This window comes from Pteropus medius, unplaced genomic scaffold, assembly GCF_902729225.1.
Source record: "Pteropus medius unplaced genomic scaffold, Ma_sr-lr_union100, whole genome shotgun sequence".
NCBI classification, from domain to species: Eukaryota; Metazoa; Chordata; class Mammalia; order Chiroptera; family Pteropodidae; genus Pteropus; species Pteropus medius.
In genome coordinates this window covers 8,160,371-8,184,937 of record NW_024351543.1, presented here as the reverse complement: position 1 = coordinate 8,184,937, position 24,567 = coordinate 8,160,371, and the positions used below count along the sequence as shown (strand labels likewise).

The 24,567-nt window shown below is 48.5% G+C and overlaps 1 protein-coding gene across 1 annotated transcript in view; it reads left to right on the top strand.

Annotated features, from left to right (window-relative positions):
- The window catches only part of MYLK (myosin light chain kinase), a 159,878-nt gene that overhangs the window by 85,670 nt on the left and 49,641 nt on the right, over positions 1-24,567 (top strand). The window contains 4 exon segments of the mRNA XM_039843215.1: positions 95-773; positions 958-1,297; positions 8,530-8,646; positions 17,962-18,048. Of these exon segments, the coding sequence (XP_039699149.1) occupies positions 95-773; positions 958-1,297; positions 8,530-8,646; positions 17,962-18,048 (1,223 nt within the window).

Below are 24,567 nucleotides of genomic sequence, written 5' to 3'. Positions count from 1 at the left end.
TCCCTCCCTCAGGGATGTGCTCTCCCTTGACGTTTCTTTCTTACCCAGCCCCTTTTTCTCCTGCTACTTTCCTTTTTCCCTTCACTGGTTTCAGGGGGAGGGAGCCTGCCAGCTGTGAGGGCCTCTGCGGCCGAGGAGTTGTTGCCGATGGTGGTGGTGGTGACTGCTATGGGACCCTGAGGCCTGGCTGGCCAGCAAGAGGGCAAGGTTGGCCAGAGGAGGAGGAAGGTGAAGGTGTGCGGGGGGTGCTGAAGAGGCGCGTAGAGACACGGCAGCACACGGAGGAGGCCATCCGCCAGCAGGAGGTGGAGCAGCTGGACTTCCGTGACCTCCTGGGGAAGAAGGTGAGTACCAAGACCGTGTCGGAAGAAGACCTGAAAGAGATCCCAGCTGAGCAGATGGATTTCCGCGCCAACTTGCAACGGCAAGTGAAGCCAAAGACTGTGTCTGAGGAAGAAAGGAAGGTGCACAGCCCCCAGCAGGTTGATTTCCGCTCTGTCCTGGCCAAAAAGGGGACTCCCAAGACCCCAGTGCCTGAGAAGGTACCACCTCCAAAACCTGCCACCCCAGATTTTCGCTCAGTGCTGGGCAGCAAGAAAAAATTACCAACAGAGAACGGTAGCAACAATGCTGAGGCCTTGAATGCCAAGGCGGCAGAAAGTCTCAAGGCCGTGGGCAATACCCAGCCTTCAGGGTCCCTGAAACCTGTGGGCAATGCCAAGCCTGCCGAGACCCCAAAACCAGTGGGTAACACCAAGCCAGCCGAGACCCTGAAACCTGTGGACGTGGAGGCCTGCTGCAGGGATCTCAAGGCAGCAGACGGTAGTGCCAGGCTGGGCAGTCAGTGAGAGCCTGTGGGCAATGCCAGGCCTGCTGAGGAGCCAGAGCCTGTGGGGTAACACCAGAGCGGCCCGGGATCCTGAAACCTGTGGGCAGTGCCAGCCTTCTGAGACCCCAAAACCTGTGGGCAACGCCAAACCAGCCGAGACCCCAAAACCTGTGGGCAATGCCAAGCCAGAAGAGACTCCAAAACCAGCCGAGAAAGAACTCAAGAAGGAGGTTAAGAATGATGTGAACTACAAGAGAGGGCTTTCAGGGGCCACAGATAATGAGAAAAAATCAGAAAGCCAAGGGACAGCCCCAACTTTCAAGGAGAAGCTACGAGATGTCCATGTGGCAGAGGGTGAGAAGCTGCTACTCCAGTGCCAGGTGTCCTCTGATCCCCCAGCCACCATCACCTGGACACTGAATGGAAAAACACTCAAGACTACCAAATTCATCATCCTCTCCCAAGAAGGTAATGAATAAGGGCAGGGGCTGGGGAGGAAGAGGCCTCTGTATGAGGGTCACTGTTAGCTCATGGAGCCTTGATCTTACTGATCGTTGCTCGCAGCCCAGAGCTTCTGTGCCCCGCACCTCTCAAGGCCCTTGGGCACACACTCCACTACTGGGAAATGAGAGCAGGAGTCTAGTCCTGTGGCACATGCCCAGGTCTCAGCATCTGGCTGGCAGAGCACTCTCATGGCACCCCCAGCAGTAGGCTCCTCAGAGCATATGGGGACCTGCGCTAATGCCCCACAACTCTGGCTTGGAGAGGCTGTTTACAAACTTGGAAATGGGGGCACCGGGCTGCAGCTAACTCTGAGCTATCAGCTCTGAGCTATCAGCTGCTTCTGCAGCAGCATTTTGGGTTTGGGGGAGGGTGTGCAGAGACGGGATGGCACAGGACTATGATTTGGGGTCAACAACAACTAAGTCTTGATAACACTGTGGTTTTGAAGGGACCTGTGTGAGAACCCAAAACCCCAAACAGCCCCTACTTCACACGCACTCACCGGCAGACAGCAGCTCTCTTCCTAATTTGGATGAGACTTTTGTTTGCTGCTATTTCACATTCTTGGGTGGTGGGGAGAAGAGGGGGGGCTCTAAATCCTGCCATCTGGGGCCTTTTGGGGTCTGAAGTTCTTAGATGGGCGAGTTTATACCTAGAGAAGCAATGGGGGTAAGAGGGATATTCTCCCTGGACCTTCAATTTGGTTTGAAATTATTTTGTAAACCCCGAGCCTGGATGGGAGCTCCAAGACCAGCAGGCTTTTCACATCCCATTCTGGTGGCCAGTGCTAGAATAGTCTGGCCTGAGCTTCAGGCTGGTGCTGGTGGCTCTGGGCAGGGCAGAGTACAAAGCTCCCCTGGAAGTGGCATTTTACCTTGAGAGGTAGAGAGCAGCCACAGCCGAGGCCTGAGAGTACAGGTCCTGTCAAATCCACATCAGCTGAAATGTCAGCAATGTCCCCAGCACTGTGCTGCTCTCCTTCCTGTCCTCTGACTATACCCCTCTTCACTGCCTCCCTTACCCTTCATAGCAGTAGCCCCCTCAGCTCATGGTAAAGCTCCTCTCTTCACACTGCATCTTAGCAAATCTGGAACTGCTATGCGTTTTAAATCTCGATGCTAAAGGAGTAAAGAGGAAATTGGCCAGGAGAGAGAGAAAACTTTTTATTTTCTGCTAATGTGTTGACAGAGCAACTTTTCACATGGATATTCCTAGATTCTCAGGGTCTTCCAGAAGTCATCTCATCCACCTGCCAGCTTCTGCTAGTTCAGCCCGCCCGTGGCCCACACACAGTTGGGCGTGGGGATTACCATGGTGGGGTGAGATGTCCAGGGGAGTGGATGCCTTCCTTGCCGCCCCTGTGGGCCCCTCCCACTTGGGAAGTCTGACCCAAAACCTTGAGCAGGAGCATTTCCTACCCAGGTGATCACAGATCACCTTGAGATGATCTCTCAGGGCAGGACGAAGGGTGGGACATATGTAGTCACATAGGCCTGTGTAATGTGAGGTCCTTGGCAGCACCAGCCTCAGGGAGACTGATATTCAGATAGCTGAAGGCAATGCCCAAAGCTGTGCAGTTGCTCTAGGACCTGCATGGAACCAGCAGAGCCACCAACAGCTGCTTATTAACAATCCACTCGACTAAGCAATGTAAGCAGACCTCTGCCCTGGTCTCAAAAACACACTTGAGCCATTAGACACTGGCTGCTCCTGCCCAGAGTGCTTGAATCCGTTGTATCTGCTGGTCGCTAAGTGTTAAAGGGCATAGAGATCTGGCTACTTGGGCATCACCTCCCCCAGAAACCATCTCAAAGGGACAGTTTTGGTCCAAAGCAGAGGAAGAAGAAATGATTAAAAGAAGGCCAGCACAAGGAGAGGATAGAGATTGGAGGGGAGGTGGGAGGGGATTATGGAGACAGCCCCAAATCCAACTTTAAAAAATATTCTAAACATTTATAATTCTCCCTTGAAAAATAAGAATAGCTGGTATTTATTGAACTCTATGTGCCAGACACTGTCCCAGGCATCTTAACTCTTTTTACTCATTCAATCCTTGCAACTGCTATACTGCCCATCTAACTGAGAAGTTAAGTATTTTGGCCAAGGTTGCACAGCTAGTTAATAACAGAGATGGAATTTGAATGCAAGTGGTTGAATTCCAACACCTAGATCACTATGCTATGTTACCTTTAAGTTAATTCTTGTTAGCACGTCAGCATACTGGTACAGTTGAGAAAACCTCTCATGATTGATCAGCTCACCAAGAGCATTGTCTATCAAGGGAAAATGCTAATGGCTACTCCTCAGCACTGTCAACAGTTGTCAAGAGGCTGGAAGACTGACATGGTGCCCACTGGGCTTGCCCAGTGTCTAGTATTTTCACTGCAGTGGAGGAGCAGACCGTAAAACAGGCCTGTCCATCTTGCCACGGTAGGGAGAGTACGTAGTCTCAAAATACCAGCCCCACTTTCTGTCCACCATCCTTTCTTCAGAGCTTCAGTCTCCCAAGTTTTCAAAATCGTAGATTAAACAGACCCAGGAGAAAGCCTGTCCTAAAGCATTATTGGTGACCACTTCAATCAGGCCCTATTGCAGGAAGTCAGGCCCTTGCAGAGGTATGAGTGGATCTACTCTCAGTGGAGAGAGGATACACACTCAGTGATTAAACTATTCCAGTCAGGTGCTGATGATATGCTGCTGGAAGCAGCAGGAGAGAGAGCTGAGTGCTGGGGCCTCAGGGAAAGCTGGTGGTGAAAGAACTGGGCCTTGATTGGAACCTCGAAGGCAGGCCAGGGCTCTCAGCAGGGAAGAGGGCAGCTATGGGCTTCCCAGGCAGGGGCATAACAGCAGCAAAGGCAGGCCTGCTCACGGACCGGTCTGGGCTGTAGAGGAAGGCATGGCCTCGTTCCACCCTATATCATGCTGAGAAACTATTACAAAGGCGATAGGGAGCCATGTAAGAGTTTGGAACAAGGAATAATGTACACAAAGCTGCGATTTAGGGATTATGATTGACTCCATGCTCAAAGACAAGTAAAGAGCCCACTGAAGAGGTTTAGGAGAAAGGCGGTGAGGCCTGGGCTAACTAGCACAGACAGGAAATAACCAGTTCAAGGAGCAAGGACAGAATTAACAGAACCTGTCGTCTGGCTTGGAAGGGTAGGGATAGAAGGGTAAAGAAGAGGAAGGAGTGGAAGACCATTGGAGGTCAGTGTCTGAATGACTGGGGTCACAGTGAAGGCATCAGTGAAAATAAGGAAGCTGTGGTTTGAGGTGGTTTGTAGGGGAAGATAGAGGGGCCACTGCTGGTTTCCTGGCCCGTCACACCCCACGGCATCCTCTCTGCCTCCACCTCCCTGACTTGGAGCCCTTCTTGCTCCACCGCACTGAACCATGTGCTATCTCTTCTTCTAAGATCAAGATTCACTTCCTCCAGGATGCCTTCCAGACTGTTGTCACTGGCCTTTGGCCACAAGAGACTCCTGAGTTCTCCCCCAACATGGACATGTATGTCTGTGTACTGACTGCTAGTTAGACATTCTGTTTATAGGTTTCAGGAGGGCTTCTCTGAACCTGTAGCTTGGATAGGGCTTGTAGCCTGCAAGCCCCCAGAAATAGGATTATGTCTACTCTGTTTTGTGCTGGGGAGAGCAGAAGAGGTATGATGGCAGCCCCGTCAGTTGGAGTGTCCATTAATTCTTGGAAGGAAGAGGTGTTCTTCCTCTTTCTGCATCCCCCAGAGCTGCAGGGTGCATGGTGTTCACTTTCAATGCTAGGCCTGCAGGGTGGTCGCACCAGGCCCTTTCTGGACCTGCAGCAGTGCTCCCCAGGCCTCTGCCTGGGAGTGGGGTCCAGTCAGCCAACAGGATTCTGTGCTGCCCCTGAGAGGGGCTTTCATCTTTATACCTTGTTTCCTGTCCCCAGGACAGGCTTCTCTCCTGGCAAACATCTCTCCCAATCTAATGACAAAGATTCATTTCTGTTGTTATCATCAACCGACGATTCATTTTTAATTGCTTTCAGTGTGGGATCTTGCAGAAGCTTTTTCAAAACCTGTATTAGTTCATCCTACAAAACCTGTATTAGTTCATCCTACAAAACACAAACGATTTATGTAGCACCTACTATGTGCCAGGTGCTATTCTAGCCCCTTTCATTGTAGGCACAATCCACTCAATGAACTCTGAGTTTTAGGAGGGTGTTTCCCTTTTAGAAACTACAGGCATACCTTGGAGATGTGGTGGGTTTGTTTCTAAACCACTGCAATAAAGCGGGTATCGCAAAAAAGTGAATTGTAATCTTTCTGCCAGTGAAGGAAGGGTCTTGCCTTCAAGTTGTAAAAAACACAACATCTGTGAAGCACAACTAAGCAAAATGCAATGAAACGAGGTATGCCTGTGTGTCATCTTTTTCAAGGTAGGTTATATTTGATTAAGTGTTCCTGACTTTCTTTTGCATGGATCTCACCAGGTCACCTGCTACATAAATGCCCGTTTGTCATTCTTAGAATATCAGATTTTTTTTATTGTGACTGCATTCCAGGTGCAGGAAAAACATTCGTAGTAGATATGGTCACTGCCCTCCAGGACATAGGTTTTGCAATGGCCTTAAGAGACATGTTTTGATTAAGATGAACTAAGGACTTTGAAGAGGTCTATCTATGGCTGGGGGTGCTTAAGAGTGACATGGAAGGCACCATCCCTGAGGAGGTGACCTGGAGTTGTCCCACTGTCCAGACACCGGACACACCAGGGGAACCAGGTCAGGAGACCCTGCTGACTTGAGGACAGCTTTAAGGCACAGCCTCCAGGCCCTCAGACCACTCCCTCCCACTATGCACACCCCACTACCCACCCTCTCCACACACTGAGAAAAGGAGTGAGATGGGGGATCTTCAGACTCCATTGCATGAGGGGCTCTCCCAGGGACGGTTCTGGCTGAGCCATCCATTGGATTCCTGGTTCTGTGGTGACTGCTCCCATCCCCCTCACCTCCCTCTCAAAATTCCCCACCAGATTGAGGCTTCTCAAAAAAAAAAAAAAAAAAAACGCTGGGAAACGGTTTTTCTTCTGGAGGTCAGGAATAAGCTGTCCCACAGGAAATACCAGATTCTTCAATCTGGCCTAGCTGAGGATCCAAGCCTGCCTGGGGGCCCTCCCCCATCCCAAGCACATGGCCAGGGGTCCAGGCTTTGAGCGGTTTGCAAAAACTCCCTGCTCTGATGCTTTCCCTGGTGAGGGAGCTAGTACTGTGGTCTAAATGCTTCACTTGTCCTGGTGGTCTTACTATTGTCTTTGCAGTTTGCGCAGTTTTGGTCTAAGGCCGAAGGCAGCTGGAGGACTGAAACTGAAAGGCAATCAAGCATTCGAATGGAATGTGCATTGGGAGTGGGGTGTCTACTCCCAGAACCTTAGCCTCAAACTGAGGGGAAATTGCAAGATGGGGTCTGTTTCCTCTAAACTTTGAATTTTGGGTCCAGAGGTCATCTCAGATGAATGGAAGTTTCTCTCTCTAGATGACAGTTATCTTCATTCCTCCATTTCTGTGCTCCATGGTTCCTATTTTCACGACAGACTTTCTAAAAATCCAGCCTAAATCCTTTCTGTTGCAGTTTCTGCAAATTCTATAAGAGATCCGACCCATCGCTCGCTCCCCCGCCCCCCCACCCCCGCCTTTGAGAGAATGTAGTGAGGTCTTTCCCAAGAGGCAGGGTCTGTATAACAGGGTGGGGAGTGCAGACCAGCCATCCTGCCTCAGGTGGTCTGTAGGACAAAGGTTCCCCTGTTTAAGACGTGCCCAGGTGCCAAGAAGTAAAAGGAACTATTACGCCTCTGCTTTCTCTTCCAGCCTCAGTGAGGTTCTCTGGGTAGCATTGACATTATCCTTCCTCTCTCTCAATATCCTTGTATTTGTTGGTAAAGTCTGTATCTGTCTAATCAGGGTGAGGGTACTTTTTGAGATCAAAGGCCCTTTGGGAACAGTACCTGTCAGCCTCCCTTCTGGCCATGCCACCCACACATACACCTGGGATGCACACAGCTCTGTCCAGGGCCAATGGCTTGTGCTAGACAGCGGTGGGGGCAAGGGAGGTAGCCGGAGCCAGGCAGCAGGATGTACCAGGGCTCCAGTTCTGTTCCCCTCCTTGTGTGATGACTGCTGCCCTGACAACAGGGACAGCTTTGGGCAGGACATCATGCTGCTGGCTTGTTTGTGTATCTGAAGGCAGGAAGTAGGGGACTGATTGCTGCCCTCCTAACTAGCCCAACAGGCCCAGTCCTCAGGTGGCCTCTCCCGCACCCCAAGGGAAACCCCCCAAAAGGATCCCCCAGAGGAGTCAGTCATAAGATGAGAGACCCAGGGTAAGCAAAGACCAGACCCAGATTCCGTGTGTGCTCAGCCTGACTCCTCCTTCCCCCAGCCAAGCCAGAGGCGGTGTGCTGGGCTGAGAGTGAGACCCAGTGAGAGTCTGTGAGGAAAGAAGGCCGTCTCTACTGCTCTCTGAGGTGACCGAAAGACCCGGCACTGAAGGGAGGCAAAGCCCCTCTCCTAGCCCAGTGCCCCTCACTGGTCGCGATTCTCAGCTCAAATACCATTCCTGAAAAGCCAGCTCCAGGGTCCCAGGCTGCAGTCACCTTCTGCCAACAGATCTTCCCACAGGCCAGTGCCCCTACTAGACAGGGACTGCTGCCCTCCCCCACCCACTTCTGTTCAAAACTCTCTTTTCTATGGTGCATTCCCAGAATCACTGCTATAAGCTGGGCAGAGCCCCCTCATCTGCCACTGTTCCTAACACAGGTTTGTAAACCTGAGCCTATCTACTGCTTGTCTCAGTGATGTTCCAGTGTGCACGGCCTGTGTCCATCTGTTCCTTTTATTGTATTAGATGGCAGAGACTATTTCTCTCCCCTCTTCTATACCTTTTTTTTTTTTAATGTCCTTATAAAAAGACTCTTTGGAAGAGGATTGGGGGTACCAGGAGGGAGTACCTTTAGGGATCAGTTGTTTTGGACATGGGTTATCAGCAGAAAGTACCCCGGCTTCAGTGAGGAGAGGGATTGGTTCCTACGGGGTCTCTGACTTTTGGGCTCCCAGACGCTGTCCCCACTTGTGAATAACACTTACCTGCTATGGTCCAGGTTCCGAGGCAGGTATTAGACCTATACCTGGTCCACTCAACAATTCTTCTTTCTCCCCAGGCTCACTCTGCTCCGTCTCCATCGAGAAGGCACTGCCAGAGGACAGAGGCTTATACAAGTGTTTAGCCAAGAATGGCGCCGGCCAGGCTGAGTGCTCCTGCCAAGTCACTGTGGACGGTAGGTAGTGCCCACCCATCGCCGCCACACACAGAGTCCCACTTTTCAGGCACCCTCCCTTTCCCACCGTACCCGAACAGAGCTGTACCCAACGCTGCCATCTCTATCCAAGGCATTCCTTTTGTGGGTGTCACACCATCTTTTGCAAAAAACGCAACAGGAAGGAAAGAGGGAGCCCTACTTGATGGCCCTGTGTGGCCTCACAGCCCCACCCATGGCTGGGAGGAGACACTGCTTACCTTGTTGTCTCCCCTCCCCAGTCCTAGCCCCAGGACCTTGCTGGACAGGGAAGCCAGGCACAGGGCAGGAGGAGAAAAGACACACCCACAGGAAAATGACTGCGTAGTATTTTACAAGCCATAACAAGTGTCAGTGCTGGCAGGACAGACCCGAGAGGAGGAGGGAGCAGAGTGGGGTCCATGCGAGGAGACTTCCTCCAGGAGGTGAGTTGGGACTGTGTCTTCCTGTAGAGGGGACAGGGCTGCCTCTGCAAGAAGGAAAAAGTAATAATAGTACAGCAGAGGGAGAGGAAGAAATATGTGAGAACAGAGAGGCCTGCCAGGTCTGAGTGGAGTTTCCATGTGAGGAAGGGATAAGACCAAGCTGTGAGTTGGGATTTGTCTTAAAGAGATGCAGGCAGTTCCTTTGTGACTTTTCTTTCTCCCCTCTGTGTGCAGTTTAGCATTAGAGACGTGGAAGTGGTGTAGGCTACCACTCTCATTTTGCAGAATAGAAAACCGAGGCCATGCAGAGAGGGAAAGCATCCTGCATGAGGTTCCCTGGCCCATTTAGGGCTAAGCCAGAGCCAGAATCCCATCTCAGGACCCAATCTAATGTCCTTTCTTTTTATTTTGTTATTTGCTCGGAACTGTCTAAAAAAGGTAATTAGGGGAAAACAAAATCTTGCCCTCGAAATACCTGGCAAGTAATCAACCATTAATTATTAAGATGGCCAAAGAAGGCATCTTGAAGGCCAACTTTGTTGTTCTGACTTCTGAATATGATCACTTGAGTACAAAAATCCTAACCTGCCATTCCAAGAGATGTAGAATCTCTGTCCCCATTCTGGATTTTATCCTCATTTTGTGATTTCCTGATCACAAAAGCTGAGATCTGAGATACATAATGAATGGGTGAAAAGAAAAGAGAGTATTAAAAAGAAAGAAAAATATTTTAAATACTTACAACGGCAACATATATTAAATTGTCAGCAACCAACAGTAAAGCTGAAATTATCGAATACTGTGTGTCTCCCGGAGTTCTGTGAATGTATTTGCCACAGGAGCTCTTTGTCTAAGGAAGCAGATTTGATGGGTTAAAGTGTATGGTCAATTAAGAGAGGGTCTTGAAGCACGTTTTGAGGCTCTGGATAGGGGCTGCTGCTGGTGGTTACTCCTGTGTGTGTGTGGCCTGAGCTGTCACCCACCCAGGTAGATCCTGCTTCTTTCTGTACAGATGCTGCAGTTTAAACAATAGTGTTTCTGGGATCTTGACCCCAGAAGCCTATGTCTAACAGCCCCACCACTCACGTGGGACCCATGCTGGTTCCAAACCATCTATAAGGAAGTTCAGCCTGCTAATGAGGTTATCTGCTTTTGGAATCCCTAGCCTCTTTGAGTCCTGTTTACACTGCTAGCTGAAGGCAGGACAGCAGTTCATTCTCTTTATCTGCAAAATGTCAGCACCTTTTTGAGAAACAGCAAATGGTTTATTTTTAAAACCAAACTTTGTTTTTAAAATAAAATTTCCTTTTCACCTACAGAATACATTTGGGGATTCTTTTTTAAAAGTTTTAGGGAATCTATTCTGCAACTTATACTTTTTTTGCCCATAAATTGGTCTCCTTTTAGTTCATTCTCCTCCTCTCTCCGCTAATCTTGATGACCTTCATTACTTATCTCTAGTTCTTACAAAGAGGCCTCCACAGTGTTTGGCCTCGGGCTGCAGATTAGAAGCTGGGTCTTTAGAGAAGAACTAGAAAAGGGATCTGAGAGAGACCAGTTGAGATAACAGGACTGACTCTAAATTAGTTGGGTTTTGTTTTGTTTTGTTTTGTTTTGTTTTGTTTTTTCAAAGAGAAAAAGGGCAAGCCACGTGACACCCACTCTTTTCCCTGTTGTTTTACTTGGAGATATATTAGTGTTTTGCATGTGGCAGGCTTCTTGCCACATTTAGCTTTATTTTCCCATCAAAAACCACCTCTCGACAAATAGTAAAGGACTGTAGTCTCCTTATTAACTGCTCCCCTGCCACCTTTCAGCACCTCCTGTGCTCTACTCAGCTGAACAGATTTCCTGTTCTTGGTCCATCTCCCGATCTTCTCAGCTATCTGGCTCCCCAAGGCAATAGCACCTAACTTAAAGATCCCAATGGGTCTATTCACCCCTTGAAATTATAGGCAAAATGTTGTGTTTGTGGATTAGAGCATTTTTCTGAAGAGAAGATCTATAGTTTTAGATCAGATTCTCAAAATGAATCATGAGTTTAAATACATTGAAGAACTACTTGCCGTATGAGGTAACCATGACTAAATTTTCAAGCCTAGTCACCGTGGGGTCTTCAGTCTCTCACCATCTACAGCTGCTTAGTCTCTGGGTAGGATCAGTCCTGCATTACCCCCAAGGGGCAGTGAGGCCCCCCACTGGGAGTGGGGGACACAGCTGATGCTGACATCAGGCTCTACCCCGCCAGCCGGCTAGGCCCTACCCGCAACAGCACTTACTATCACTCACACAGTCTGTGCCAAACATCATTAAGCCTATACATCTGTGGCCAATATAATGATATATTTCAAGACCTCATAAAAAAGACTTTGGCTCATTAGCTATTCTATATTAATCACACTACTGTTGCACTCTTATAGTAAAGACAAAGAGAGGTCGCCTTTATGATGCAGCACATATGGCTATTTTAATCATGCTATTTGAGTGTCTTCCCTAAAAAAAGAGTGCTCTTGTGCACTTTCTTGATTACAGTCACACTGCCCTTCCTTCCAAGCGTGGCAGAAGGCAAGTATCAGCTTGTACCACAGATGGGAACTAAAGCCTAAAGCGAGTAAGGGCTTGTCAGAAAACTCATCCAGGAAGAAGAAAAGCTGACCTTCAAGGCCTGCCATGGCCAGAAACATGCATTTTTAGTTTATGCATTAGTTGGACAGCGTCTTTCTTATTGAGAAAATTGAAGCTCAGAGAAGATCAACAGCCTTTCCAGGTCACAAAGACAGTACATAGGAGAGAAGTGAATCTGGGTGTCTCTGATCCCGACAGGCACACCCTTCAAGCCACCTTGCACAAGGAGTTAAGCGAGTTACCAGACAGGACTGGAACCTGGGTGTGTCTGGTTCAGAAGCCTGCAACCTTCCACTATCTGGCGTGGCCTCTTGTCTAGCAAATAACATGGCAGTGTCCACTCTCTAAGAGATCCAAGTCTTTCTTATTAATAGCCCTTCCTGCTGGGAAGTCTTTCTGCACATCTGGCCTGAGTGACCCATTCTCTCTTATTTTAACCGGGTGAGAAGCCTTTTGTAGCCCAAAATCCCAAGACAGGAGTCTGAAGACACCTCGGTTCCCTCACTGGTTTGTCCAGCCCTCCCAGCTCAAGCCACCCTTCCCCAGCCACCCTGACTGAGGGCATCTGGTCTCAGCTGCCAGCACGACCAAGGACTCCCTGACCGTGGAGGATTGTGCATGTGTGTGTTAGGAGTTGATGTGCCAGTGGGCACCCACGCTGTCATTTATTCAACAAATATGAGTGCCTACTCTGTGCCAGCACCGCTCCAGGAGCTAAAGTTAAAAGCAGTGAACAAAATAGAAGTTCCTGCTCTCAGAGACTTTACATTCTCATGAGGGGAAGACAATATAGATGAACAGATGTGTCATAAAATCTCAGGCAATGTCACATGTTTGAATAAAGCAAAGGGGGTAATAGAGGAGGGAAGGCTATTACTAGAGAGGGTGGTTGTGAGGCCTCACAGAGACCTGAAGGAGTGAAGGAAGGAGTCCCAGAAGTCATAAGGAAGAGGTAACAGGGAGTGCAAAGCCTTTAACTGAAACTGTGCCTGAGAGATTCCCAGAAGTAAGGAGGCAGGGTGGCGGGGCTTGCCTCTGGGGGCAGAGTGGTGGGAAATGAGGTTGAGGAAGACCAGCCACCAGGTCTGCCATACCTTATAGGCTGCGACAGGGAAACTGGATTTTATTCTAAGTGTGATGGGACAACACTGGATATTATACAGTATCACTCAGGTTGCCATATGGCGACCAGACTCAGAAAGGGTTCAAGGGAGAGCAGGGAGACCCACTGGGAGAGGTTGCTGCAGTAGCCTAGGCAGGAAACGGTGGCAGTTCAGGCTCCATGGAAGAGGTGGAAGATGATCAGCTTCATAATCTGTTTTGATGGTAGAGGGCTGATAGGATTTGCCGATGCATTGGAAATGGGGAGAAAAGGAAGTTCAAGGTGTCTTAGTTTTGGTGGGGAGTACAGATCAATGATGGTACCACCTACTGAGATCAGAGTGCAAGGGGTGAGAGAACAAGCAGGAGTTCCTTGCATGTGAATTTTAAGATGCCCATTAGACATCCAAATAGACATGTCACATAGGCAGGCATTTAGATGAATCTGGGTTGAGGACAGAGGTCAGGGTTGGAGGCAGGGTATGGGGAACCTTGCACATATGAGGCCATTTAATGCCCTGGGATTGAATGAGGTCCCTAAAGAGTGGCTGTGGATGAAGGAGGGAAGGGGGCAGCGTCCAACACTGAGAAGTAGGGCAGGACAGAGGTCTACGAAAGAGAATGGGAAGGAATGGCCCCAGTAAGACAGGAAGAAACCCAGGAGAGAGGGGTATTCGAGAAGCCAAATGGCAATCATTTCTATAAGAGAGGAATGATGGAGATCAGTGCATCAGGTGCTGCTGCTGGGTAGATGCGCCTGAGAAACGGCCATTGGATATGGCAACGTGGCAATCGCTGGTAACCACAAGGGAGTTAAGTGGAGTGAGAGGAAAAAAGCCTGATCTGAGACATTACAGAAACAGCCATTTGCTGAAGGCCACACAGCTAATTACTAGCTGGGTGGGAATTTAAAACCAAACCTTGGCTCCTAAACACTGGGGTCCAGCTGCTACCATGGCCACTTTATGATTGTTGCTGAAATGATTTCGACCCACCCTTCTTTTGCTGGCCTCAGCCTTGCCGTATTCATAAGTCTGCTCCCGCTTTCACATTTGTTCTTTATATCATCACAGGCAGCTAACATATATTAGGTTGAACTAAATAAAATTGCTGTTTAAATTAGTCAAAAACACTTGAATATTGGCAGATGGTATGGTTCAACCTGGAAGAAGCATATAAAAATCACTTAGCATCATTCCAGGCACGAACTAAGTATCCAATAAATGCCAGCTATGACTTTATGTCCCATTCACTCCTTTGTTGTATATTGTTATTCGCATTTTCCTAGTGAAGAAGGTCAGGCTCAGAAAAGCTCAGGAACTTGCCCAAGAACTCACAGTCACCAAGCAGCACAGCCAGAAAAGAGCAGTTTCCTAACTGGACTCTCCTGATTATGCCAGCATGGTGCTTGCTCTTGGGCAGAGAGGGAGGCCAGCTCCTCTATGCAGCCCTGTCATGGGGCTTTTGGAAGCTAGGACCCCTTCCAAAAGCCTCTCTATACCTTGTTCTCCCTCCCTAGGGTTAGAGCTCAGGGAACCAACCTCTTGGGGAAGTTGGAAGAAAAAAAGCTGCCCTAGAGGGCTGAGTCCAGAGCTAGCCCAGGAGTGGAAGGGGTGAGGCGTTGTCCATATAAGGACACATTTTCCTCTCTGTGTGGAGGCCCCCCATATCCCCCACCGCCATCTTCCCCCATGCTTCTTTGAGGTACAACCAGATCAGCAAAGGACTCCAACCCTGAGGCCCAGATCTAGAAATGGAGTTCAATTTCATCACCAGCTGATTAAAATAGACAGAAAATACAAGCTGCTCTTAAACTTTTATTACTATTATTTTTATCCCCTGGGCAGCACTGTGAGCGCAAAGCTGGTTCTGATTAAGCACACGGTCCTTCAGCCTCTTCTTTGCTGTGGTTCTCACGGAGGTCTAGTGGCTTGTGGTGCATACACATCCCTCCTGGGGCAGGGGTGAGGGGTGCTGCAGAGAGAAGAGGGGACTCCAAGTCAGGGGTGTGCCTAGTTTGAAAGGGAAATTGAGCCCCTTTTCTCATGGCCGGATGGAAAGATAAGGTGCACAGAACTTCCAAAAACAAGGCTCAGAGCACAAGACAGGAAGTACATTCACACATCCGTGTGAAGCCAGCACCCAAGAACAGAGGACAGGCGCAGAGGCAGGAAACATGTGGTAGGGGCCAGTCAGGCAGGGCTTTCTGAAGGTGGAGAATTTTAGAGCAGATTCAGAAGGACGTAAGGAAGTGTGGTAAACAGGATCATTGTTCTGCTCTCCAGAACACTGTTGCATGCATTCTCTCCTTTGAGCCTCATAACACTGTGAGGGAGAGAATATAAGTGTCATTCGCTTTATAAAGATTCAGAAATAGAGACCGAGGGCAGTTGAAATAATTTGTCCACAATCCCAAGATTGCTGATGACACAGCCCAAATGAGAACCCTCTTCTCTTGGTCTTACTCTAAGGACGCTTAGAAGCAAAGCCCAATACAACCCCATGAGGAGGAAACTCAGGCTCTCTCTCCCTTCTTTCAGGAATTCAGGAAAACTGGGCCTCTCATCCTTTGTTTTCTTATGCCTCAATTTACCCATCAGTTACAAAAAATCCTGCTCCTTCTGTATCTCCATCATCTGATACCCCACCCCCAAACTCACCAGGAGAAAGACAGCAGAGAGTGCTGAAGCCAAAGAACACAGAACTATCTGTACATGCTCTGCCCTCTCCTTCTCTTTCTTAAAAAAGGGGAAAACAAATTTATGGGTGCCTGTCAGAAAATGCCGGTCTTGAAAGAATGGAAGTTGAGAAGGGACTGGAAAGGGAACCATACATAGGCTTACCCTATGCCCCTGGTTATGGCACCCGGTTCCCAATATCAAGCGAAGCACTGTTTTCTTGTTTCTTGGAATAGTCCCTGAGACCCTCCCTGTGCCCCAGCCCCATTTACACACACACACACACACACACACACACACACACACACACACCACACCACCACCACCACCACCACCACCACACCACCACCACCACCACCACCCTACCCTGAGAGTTTCAACCTGGTGATATATTAGAATCATCTCTGGAGCTTCTGGATAATATGGACACCAGGCCCTGACCCAGACCAATTAAACTAGAATCTGGGGAGTGTGATACTCAGGTATAGCTACTTCTCATGTACGGCCAAGATTGAGAACCATAGAGGTTGACAAATATGAACTGTACTGGGGATTTTTCTATAGCTGAGAATGACTGCTATGTCTGTGGGAAAAACCCAATGTGAGAAAATGAAATCACTTCCTTCCAATGGTACTTCCTGCTCCTCCTTCCATGTCCACATGGAATCTGATGTGTGGGCTACTCACTGAGGAGACAGGACACAGGCAGGTCAGCTGTAGATGATGGGTACCGTGGACTCACCATCTGGGACTCCTTGGCTCTTACAGAAGGTGGCAGAAGGGTAATACACAGTGGGGAATGGAGGCGGGGAGCGGTCCTGGTTATCAAGTGCTGCTTAAACGGATTACTTCCAGCTTTGTTCCCTCAGCCCTGTCACATAGAAGTTCTACTTAAGGCCTACACATAATCATTCCTGTACTTACACATGTACAGCTCTGGGCTGATTCCCTGGAGACCTGTATACCTTGGAGCTGCTGTGAGCCTGGATGCCCCAGGCCCCCACCCTTGGATTACCCAGCTAATAGGGAGCAGGCAGGCATTAATTTGGGAAGGAAGCCTGACTGGTGTGGAGGGATTTATATGGACAGATTCACATTCTGGAGCAGGAAAGAGACCCAAATGCCATCTAGAAGGAGCAATGCATCCAGAGGAGCACCAAGAATCCATGTGCCAGGGAAATGTATGTCCCCAGCCCCTAGTTCTGTGCTCTCCATGCCCACCCCACAAAGTCCCAAGGAGAGAGTATGTGTTAGCAGCCAGGACTGCCCCATCCAGGAGGCAGGGGCAGCAAGATGACTATCCTCCCCAGGAAAGCCACAGGAATGTGGCTGAAGCCTCAGCTGGAAAGTCCCACCCCCTCCTTCCTCCTTCTGAGCTTCCTCTCTTTAGGAGCAGGAAAAGGATGAACAGGAAGGGGCTCTGAGAGGGTGGCTCCCTCCCAGCGTGGTCCCTGAAGAGAGTTCTTTGTGGGGAAAATGCTGGAGCATAGCATAGTGATAGCCATTCAGCCAGCTGCTATTTATCCCTGCTTCTTATCTGAGTCCCTGGGTGATTTCCCCTCATCTTCCTAAAAGCTTGTCTCCTTGGAGTCCAGTGAAGGCTTTTTCAGCCCATCCCAGGCCAGAGAGATGTTACCCTGACAAGGGAGGGTTTCCCTGGCATTATCCAGTGAGCATTCCCATGCAAGAGGGAGCAGGGAGGAAAGGACTGAGGAGCCATGCATCATCTGCACAGTGGTACAGCTCTGCCCGGAGGGCTGCTGCTGAAGAGTTTCACCGGGTCCTCTTTGGGGAGGGATGCAGAAGCCCCCACAGTGGCCTGAGGCTTAGTCCAAAGCGGGTGAGATGGCCAGCCACCACTCAGAGGCTGTCCTCTGACTTGGAGGTCTGACTCTCAATGCCCATCTGTAGAAGGCAGTCTGAGAAATCAGAGGCTACAAACCACCTCCAAACCATGAGCCCAAGGGCAGGGACCCTGTCCCTTCTTTCTTCTGTACAAGAGACCCCTCTACACAGAGTGGGCTTCTGGAAATCCAGAATGTTTAGCCCAAGAGTGTCAAAACCCAATAAAGGGAAAGGATGGGGAGAGATGAGCAGAGGGACATCGACTCTCCCCCTGCCCTGAGTTGATGTGACTTCTGGCAGCACGTGCCTGCTGCAACGGGGAAAGCATTAACTAGTTCCCAGGATAGCCTGTCCATCCATCTTGCCAGGGCAACTGTGCTCTCTCCATCTGATTTATAAGGCCCAGTGGAGCGAAGCTCCTTTGGTGCTCCTGTGGAGGAAGGTCCTGGCCACAGGTACCGGCCACTGAGCCAGCACTAAGGGCCCTCAGAGTGACATGAGGCATGGGGGTAGCTGGAGGGGGCTATCATTTTGGTTGCGGTGGGATTTTTGTGGAGATACCTCCTCTGCTCTTTCCTTGGGCAGATGCCAACTAAAGTTTGTTATCACCTGTCTCGTTCCAGCTGCTCCCGCCAGTGAGAATGCCAAAGCCCCAGAGATGAAATCCCGGAGGCCCAAGAGCTCACTTCCTCCCGTGCTAGGAACAGAGAGTAAGTACTTGTTCAGCTTTTCTAGGCAACCCTCAGACTGAGGGTCAGTGGAGGCCCCTGCTTTCTTGCACAAGCTCCTAGAAGTCACGCAAGTGCCCAGTGAACTCTTGGAGACCAAGCCAGAGGCCTTTTCTCAGTGCTTCTCATCTCTCCCCAACCTGCCCACAGCCTGAGTGGTGGTGCACATCCACGTCCACCCTCAACCTCACTCAGGCCCTTTCTACTTCTCATAAGACCTCTGTGAGAGCTTCTTCTAATCTCTCCCAGGTGAGTGTTTCCTGCCAGGTAGATCTTTTGAAATTGGCTCCGATCTTGTCACTCTGGCTGGAGTGCCCAGCAGCCTCCAGTCTATTAGTCCCATACAAGTGAACCTCGCACACCTGCTGCCTTGCACAGCTGCCACACACAAACACATGTTCTGACGTTAACCTCAGCCTCCTTTTCAAGCTGCCCCCATCTCCTTTACTCCTGTTTTATACCCGAGCCAAACTGAGCTCCTCAGTGTACACTGGACATCCCTGTGTTCCTTACTTCACACCTTTGCTCTGGAACCTCTCTCCATGGGACAGGCTCCCATGGAAAGCCACCTCATCCCTGAGTTTGTCCTTGCTCCAGCTTAAAGTCACTTTTCCCTCCTGTGAGTTCTTGTAGCGCTTAGCCCTACACTGGCCCTCTGACATTGACTGCCTTCTTCCCAGTGTCACAGTGATGTGTCTAGTCTCATCCTTCCTCCTCCATTGTAAGTTCCCTCAGGGCTACAACTGGGCCTTCCCACACGTGCCCCTTTCAGGCTGACACGTGCTGTGCCTTGGTCATGGAAAGCCCTTGCCAGAATCTCTGAGAATCAAGTTGCAGCTGTGCTATACGTAGCAAGGGGGAAAGGAGTTTCTCCTGTGACTGAACAGCTATCTCCCTCTTTTTGGATCTCGGCTTCCCCCAGGGCCCACTTATCTACTAGGCACAGAGAAATGATTTACAAATATATCCTAACATCTTATAAAATTAGCAGAAAACAATAAAATTTAGCTCAAAGAAAATGTTTTAATTCATAATATTAATATATTATGAATTCGTAATATTAATATCTTTATATCAATGTGTTACAAAATATAATTTACATAGTTGTATATGTGTGTGTACTTATATTTTTTGGTTTTTCCTTTAATGGAGGAAGGAGCCAGTGAAGGCAAAAGTGCCTAGTGTAACAAGTCATAATGCAGCATCCCTGGCTTCCCCTACTGATTAATTATTGGTCTAATTTTGTTAGAACTATGCTTTGAATCTTCCAATTTTAATAGACTGTGGAGTTGCTTAAACATCCTTAACATATACTTTCTATATTTAAAAAAAATCAAAAGACAAAACTCTTAATTACCCATACTAATGAGGAAAATGATTGAGCCTGATTAATTCAAAGACTGTTTCTCTTTTTCTGTCACAACACAGTGTCTGAGTTAGTTTTACTCTTTTCTTAAAAAGCAACATATTTCCCTTCTGAATGATGAGCTTGAGTTCCTTGCTCATGTATCAGCCATGCCATCAAGGGGATGCTCAGCCATCAGTATGTTGGGGCAGCCAAATTGGAATTATAATTCCCTATGGATATTTAACTGCAGTAGGGAACCTCGGATTATCAACAGTGGGCCTTTAACAAGTTATTGGAGGTACATAAACAATTCTAAGAGAAATCTAGTAAGATTGGGTTAATGATTTTCTTGCAAAAGGGTTTCTTAGGCCCTTGCTCTATTTGTTATGGGAAATGTGAGCAGAATAAATGCAGGATCTCAGAATAGCATCCAGCACTTGTGAATTAGGGGTCTGACAGGCCGTACGCCTGTCCTGGGGGCATAAGCAGGAGTGCAAGGAGTTTGAGCTGAGAGGTCGGCAGCCTCCTGTCCACTGAAGGAATGAGGGAGGTTAGGCAGGATCAGAGGAGAACCACAAAAGAATAAAACAAGCTGGAGGCCATGAGCAGACCAGGGCCCTGGGCTCTTTGCTCTGGAGAAGAGAGAGCTGTGGAAAACCCCAGTTAAGTTGTCATTATCCAGTCCCAGGGCAGGGGCTCTCCACCATGGCTGCATATTAGATTCACCTCGGGAACTTTTAAAAACACTGCTGCCTGGGCTGCACCCCAGACTAATTAAATCAGAATCTCTGGGGCAGGGGGGACCCAGGCTTCGGTATTTGTTTAAGCTCCCTGGCCATTCCAGTGTGCGGTAGGTCAGGCTGGAAACCAGCTGTTCCAGAGGGAAGCCCAGGGCCCCACAGTGTTGGTCTTAAGAAGCAGAATAGAAATATGCCAAGTACAATGTGAAAGTCCTCTTTCCTGAACTCCCAATTTCACTCACCTCAAGTATATTTATATTCACAGTTACTTGTTTCTGTGCATTTGCATTTACATATGCAAATATGTCACACAATTTGTACATCTCTGCAACTTGCTTTGTTTCTCTTAGCACTGCCTTCCCCAGTCCCGTATATCTCTGATTCCATGAGAAAGCCCAGAGACTCGTGTCCCCAAGTGCTCTGGCTGTGTTTGCGTGTTCGTTTTTGTCAAGGACTGGGAAGTACCTGATCTAACCAGGAAATCCATCTTTCCTGCCAGTGACCAGGGGAAGGCAAGGCTGAGTCAGACAGTGGCCAGATCCCTTTCTGAACTCTCTCCCCTCCCCAGGTCCCATATTCAGTTCTGTAAGTGAGCTGTCAGGTGTGAGAGTAGATAGCACTCATCCACACTGTGGCCTGAGAGCCCCTGGGAGCTCCGCCACTGCCAAGCAGTGAGGAACATGAGGGAAAAGCCAAGTCATTCTGCTCCAATCCCAGGGGCAGGGTGAGAGAAAACTCTCAAAAGTACAAGTTAACCTGCCAGACATGCACTCACAAGGACAGGAGTGTGGAGAGGGTAGTGTGGGAAGATTTGGGGATGAGGGAAACTCTGGGCCAGGTTATGAAAGAGGAGAAAAATGTGGTTTGGTTGAAGTGGAATGAAAACATTTGGGGAAGAAACTTCACGGATGCTAGAATGAATATGGTGAGGGCACCCAACTTGGGATCATCTGCTCGTCATACAAACCAAGTGTTTGCTGAACACCTGTGCCACAGGCATCATTTTAGGCACTCAAGCTATGTCATTTCAGGCAAGTCTCACCCTACGGAGCTACAAATAGTTGTTCCCATTTTACAGATGAGCAAAACTGAGCCTTAGAAAACTAAGTTTTCCTGCCTGGCATCTCATTGTGAGGCCAAACCTACGTTTCCACCACAATAAACACCCTGTGTGCCTTGCCATAGTCTCAGAATCTTACATTGTACTGTCCACACAAGCCTGGGCAGTGCTTCTGTCGGTCCACTTAAGGGGCAGAGGTCTGACTACCATTAGAGCTGGGGGAAGAAGGAGGGTGACAGCTGGCATGCTTCCCCGGATCTTAATAACTTTATTTTGATATAATTTCAAACTTACAGAAAAGTTGCAGGAATAATACAAGAAACTTTTGTATACCCTATATTATGAATATGTTCATATATATATTCACCATTCATCAGATGGATGTAGATATAGATACCATTTATGAATGAATAGAGACATCGTGCCCTTGACCTCTAAATATCTCATTGTGTATCTCCTAGGAACATAACCACAATGCAGTTATTAAAATCAGGAAATTTAAAATTGAACCAATACTGGTATCTAATCTATGGTCTATATTCAATTTTTGTCTTGTCTCAATATCCTTTATGGCTGGTTTTCCCCCTCTTGATGGGTATTTAATGTCAGCACTCCTGGAACACTTCGTCTACTCCTCCAGCCCCTGATGAGTTGTCTCCTACCTTTAGAGAAAGAACGGAAGAAAAGTGCACAGGCCAGAGGAGAAGCATCCAAGATTCCTCCCTTGAGTTTAGTGGGTGTGGGGAGGCAGCAGCACCATTGGTAGGCCTCCAAATGCTCATTCACTGTGCCCGGCTCCGGAGCAGGGCTCAGACTCAGGGCATAGCCAGACAGCCACTGGGCCAGAGAGCAGAGGACAGAAGTCTCGGTTTGACCACTAAGTGAACATGTGGCCATGGTCAAAGCCCTTTGTCTCTCTGGACCTTGGCTTCCTCAGACTGATCCCAGGCCTTTCCAGCTCTGACATCAGGCCGTTCCATGCAAGGCTTTTTTTTAAGTGATGCAGTTCAGGTGAAGTCAGCCAACTCCCCTTGCTATCATCTGATGTGCGAATGGTCAAAGCTACAGACAGCATGGGTCGTGTTACAAAACAGCAGAAAGATGCTAACAGGAAGAAGGCCTTAAGCATAAGGCCCAGGTTTAGGGTATTCTAGCTGGAGAGGATCTGAATGGAATTTTATGTGAAGGAGGCATCAGTGGAGCTCCATGATTTTAGTAAGTACAGACAAGTCCATGCTGGTGTGAAAACAGACTCAGGGATTCCTCCTGTCAGTCTGTAGAGTTGATAGTCTTTTAGAAAAGTGATAGATGGGCATCCACAGGGTACTTTTACAACTTGAAGACAGGAGCCAGGGCCTGTCCATCTTTGAAACTTCAGTGCCTCATCCAAAGCAGGGATATAATAAGTCTGATTTTTCAAATCAGTTCATGAGTTTCCATATTATAAGGGTCCCTGCCTTCACCGTGCTTCTGGGATTTGGGGAGATGCAGGTGGGACACCCCTTCATATTTCATGCTTGGCCTTAGCCTGAGTTTCACCTCTGACATTGGACACTTTGGATTCAGCCACCACAATGGACCATCCCAGATTATGATGCTTTCAGATATCTTTGCCTTGGCCTCCCATATGTCTCTCTCTGAAGCCAAAAGTCATGTCAACTTGAAAGCATCTTTGGATGTCAAAAGTTGTGTCCAGTTTTCCTGAAAGGTCCCCCAGGATCAAATCTTTCTTTTAACTATTCTCTCCAGGTCATGGGGAATGTTAAATCTTGATAGGATTCAGAGGGCTAGAAGGAAATGCTGGCTGGAGAGGTTGAGACTTGGCCTCAAGACTTGCTTGACAGCGAAAGGCATGGACCTTAGGAGAGAAGCTGGGGTGTTTTTATGAGTGTCTCTGAAAGCTGGCACCAACTCTCAGTTACACCCAACCAAAGTTTTGGTCTATGAGGAGTGATGGTCCCTAACACTCCCCTCACACTACCATATGTGTGACCCTGTGACCTACTCGTGGGCTGAAGCTTCAACTCCTTCCCAGCTCTCCCACGGTCTCCTACAAGCACGTTAAATGGCAGAATGGGTCCTCCCCAGGGAGGACTTCGTAATAGTTGCTGAGATAGAACTACCTCAGAGGGGCTTGGAACTCAGTCTGCAGTAGTGATGCATGAGCTGAGACCTGCCTAAAGAATGTGCGACAGGCATCAAAGCTGATTGCAAAGTCTGTTATTGCTGAAAGAAACTGAAAGGCATTCAGGGTATAGAACAGTGCTCCCTAGATGGTGGTACAAGGGACCAGCAGCATCAGCATCCCAGGAAGGGCAGAAACCTTTAGCAGTTTCCCAGGTAATCATAATGCATGCTAGACTTTGAGAACCACTGATACTGAGCATCAGGGGCATGAGTGAGGGTGTTCCCCAAGAGGGAATGGTAAGAAAGAAGGCCGACAATAAAAACCAGGGATAGATCTCAAAGGCCCTTGTAAGATGAGTTTGACTTGATCCTAAGTGGCAGTGGATAGCTACTGGAGAGGTTTAAACAGTGGAGTGACATCAGATCTGCATTTGAAAAAGACCACTTTGGTCATGCAATGAATATATTAGGGTGAGGCCTAGCAAGTGATATAGCTAGGACAAAAAATGTGACAGTGGGCATGTGGAAAGTGGCAGACCAAGAAGGTATTTAGTTGATGGAATTGACAGACCTTAGTGACTGAACATGAGCAGGGAGGGGGTCTTGGGAGAAACAGAAGCAGGCAGCAGTATGGGGAGAAGATTCTGGATTTGGTTTTAAATGTGTTGGGCTTGCAATATGTGCCAGGGGAGATGGTAGTCAGGTAGTGGGATGTATAGCTGGGCCCAGGAGAGATGTTGAGGCTCCAGGGAAAATGAAGGCAGTAAAGAGAAAGGTAAAATGAGGGACTTTAAGAGTAGTTTGGGGAGTTAAGAGTTTGGGGAGCAGTGCTGTGCCAGGAGGGATATGCTGCCCAGGGCTGACTGTTTAAGAGAGGTGATTGAGTTTCTCCTCAGAAGGACAGACCCAGTAGCAAGGAGAGAGCAGATGCTCCACCCTCCTTGCCTGACTCTGTGGCCAGTGCTTTCATGGGATTTTCAAAGATGGTTGGATTTTATTTTTCATCTCCTTACAATAGCTTGTGTGATAAGTTTGGGTGCTAGAGAAGGGAATGAAAGACAAAGAACTGATAGGAATAGTCAGATAATTAGAATGGCGAATCCAGAGAAGAGGAAACTAGTTCGTGACCCAAGAAATACTGAGACTTTCGGCATCTGGACCAGCAAGAATATTACCTCTACTGTACCTGAATTGAGAGAAAGAACTCCAGGTGCAATGTGAGAGCT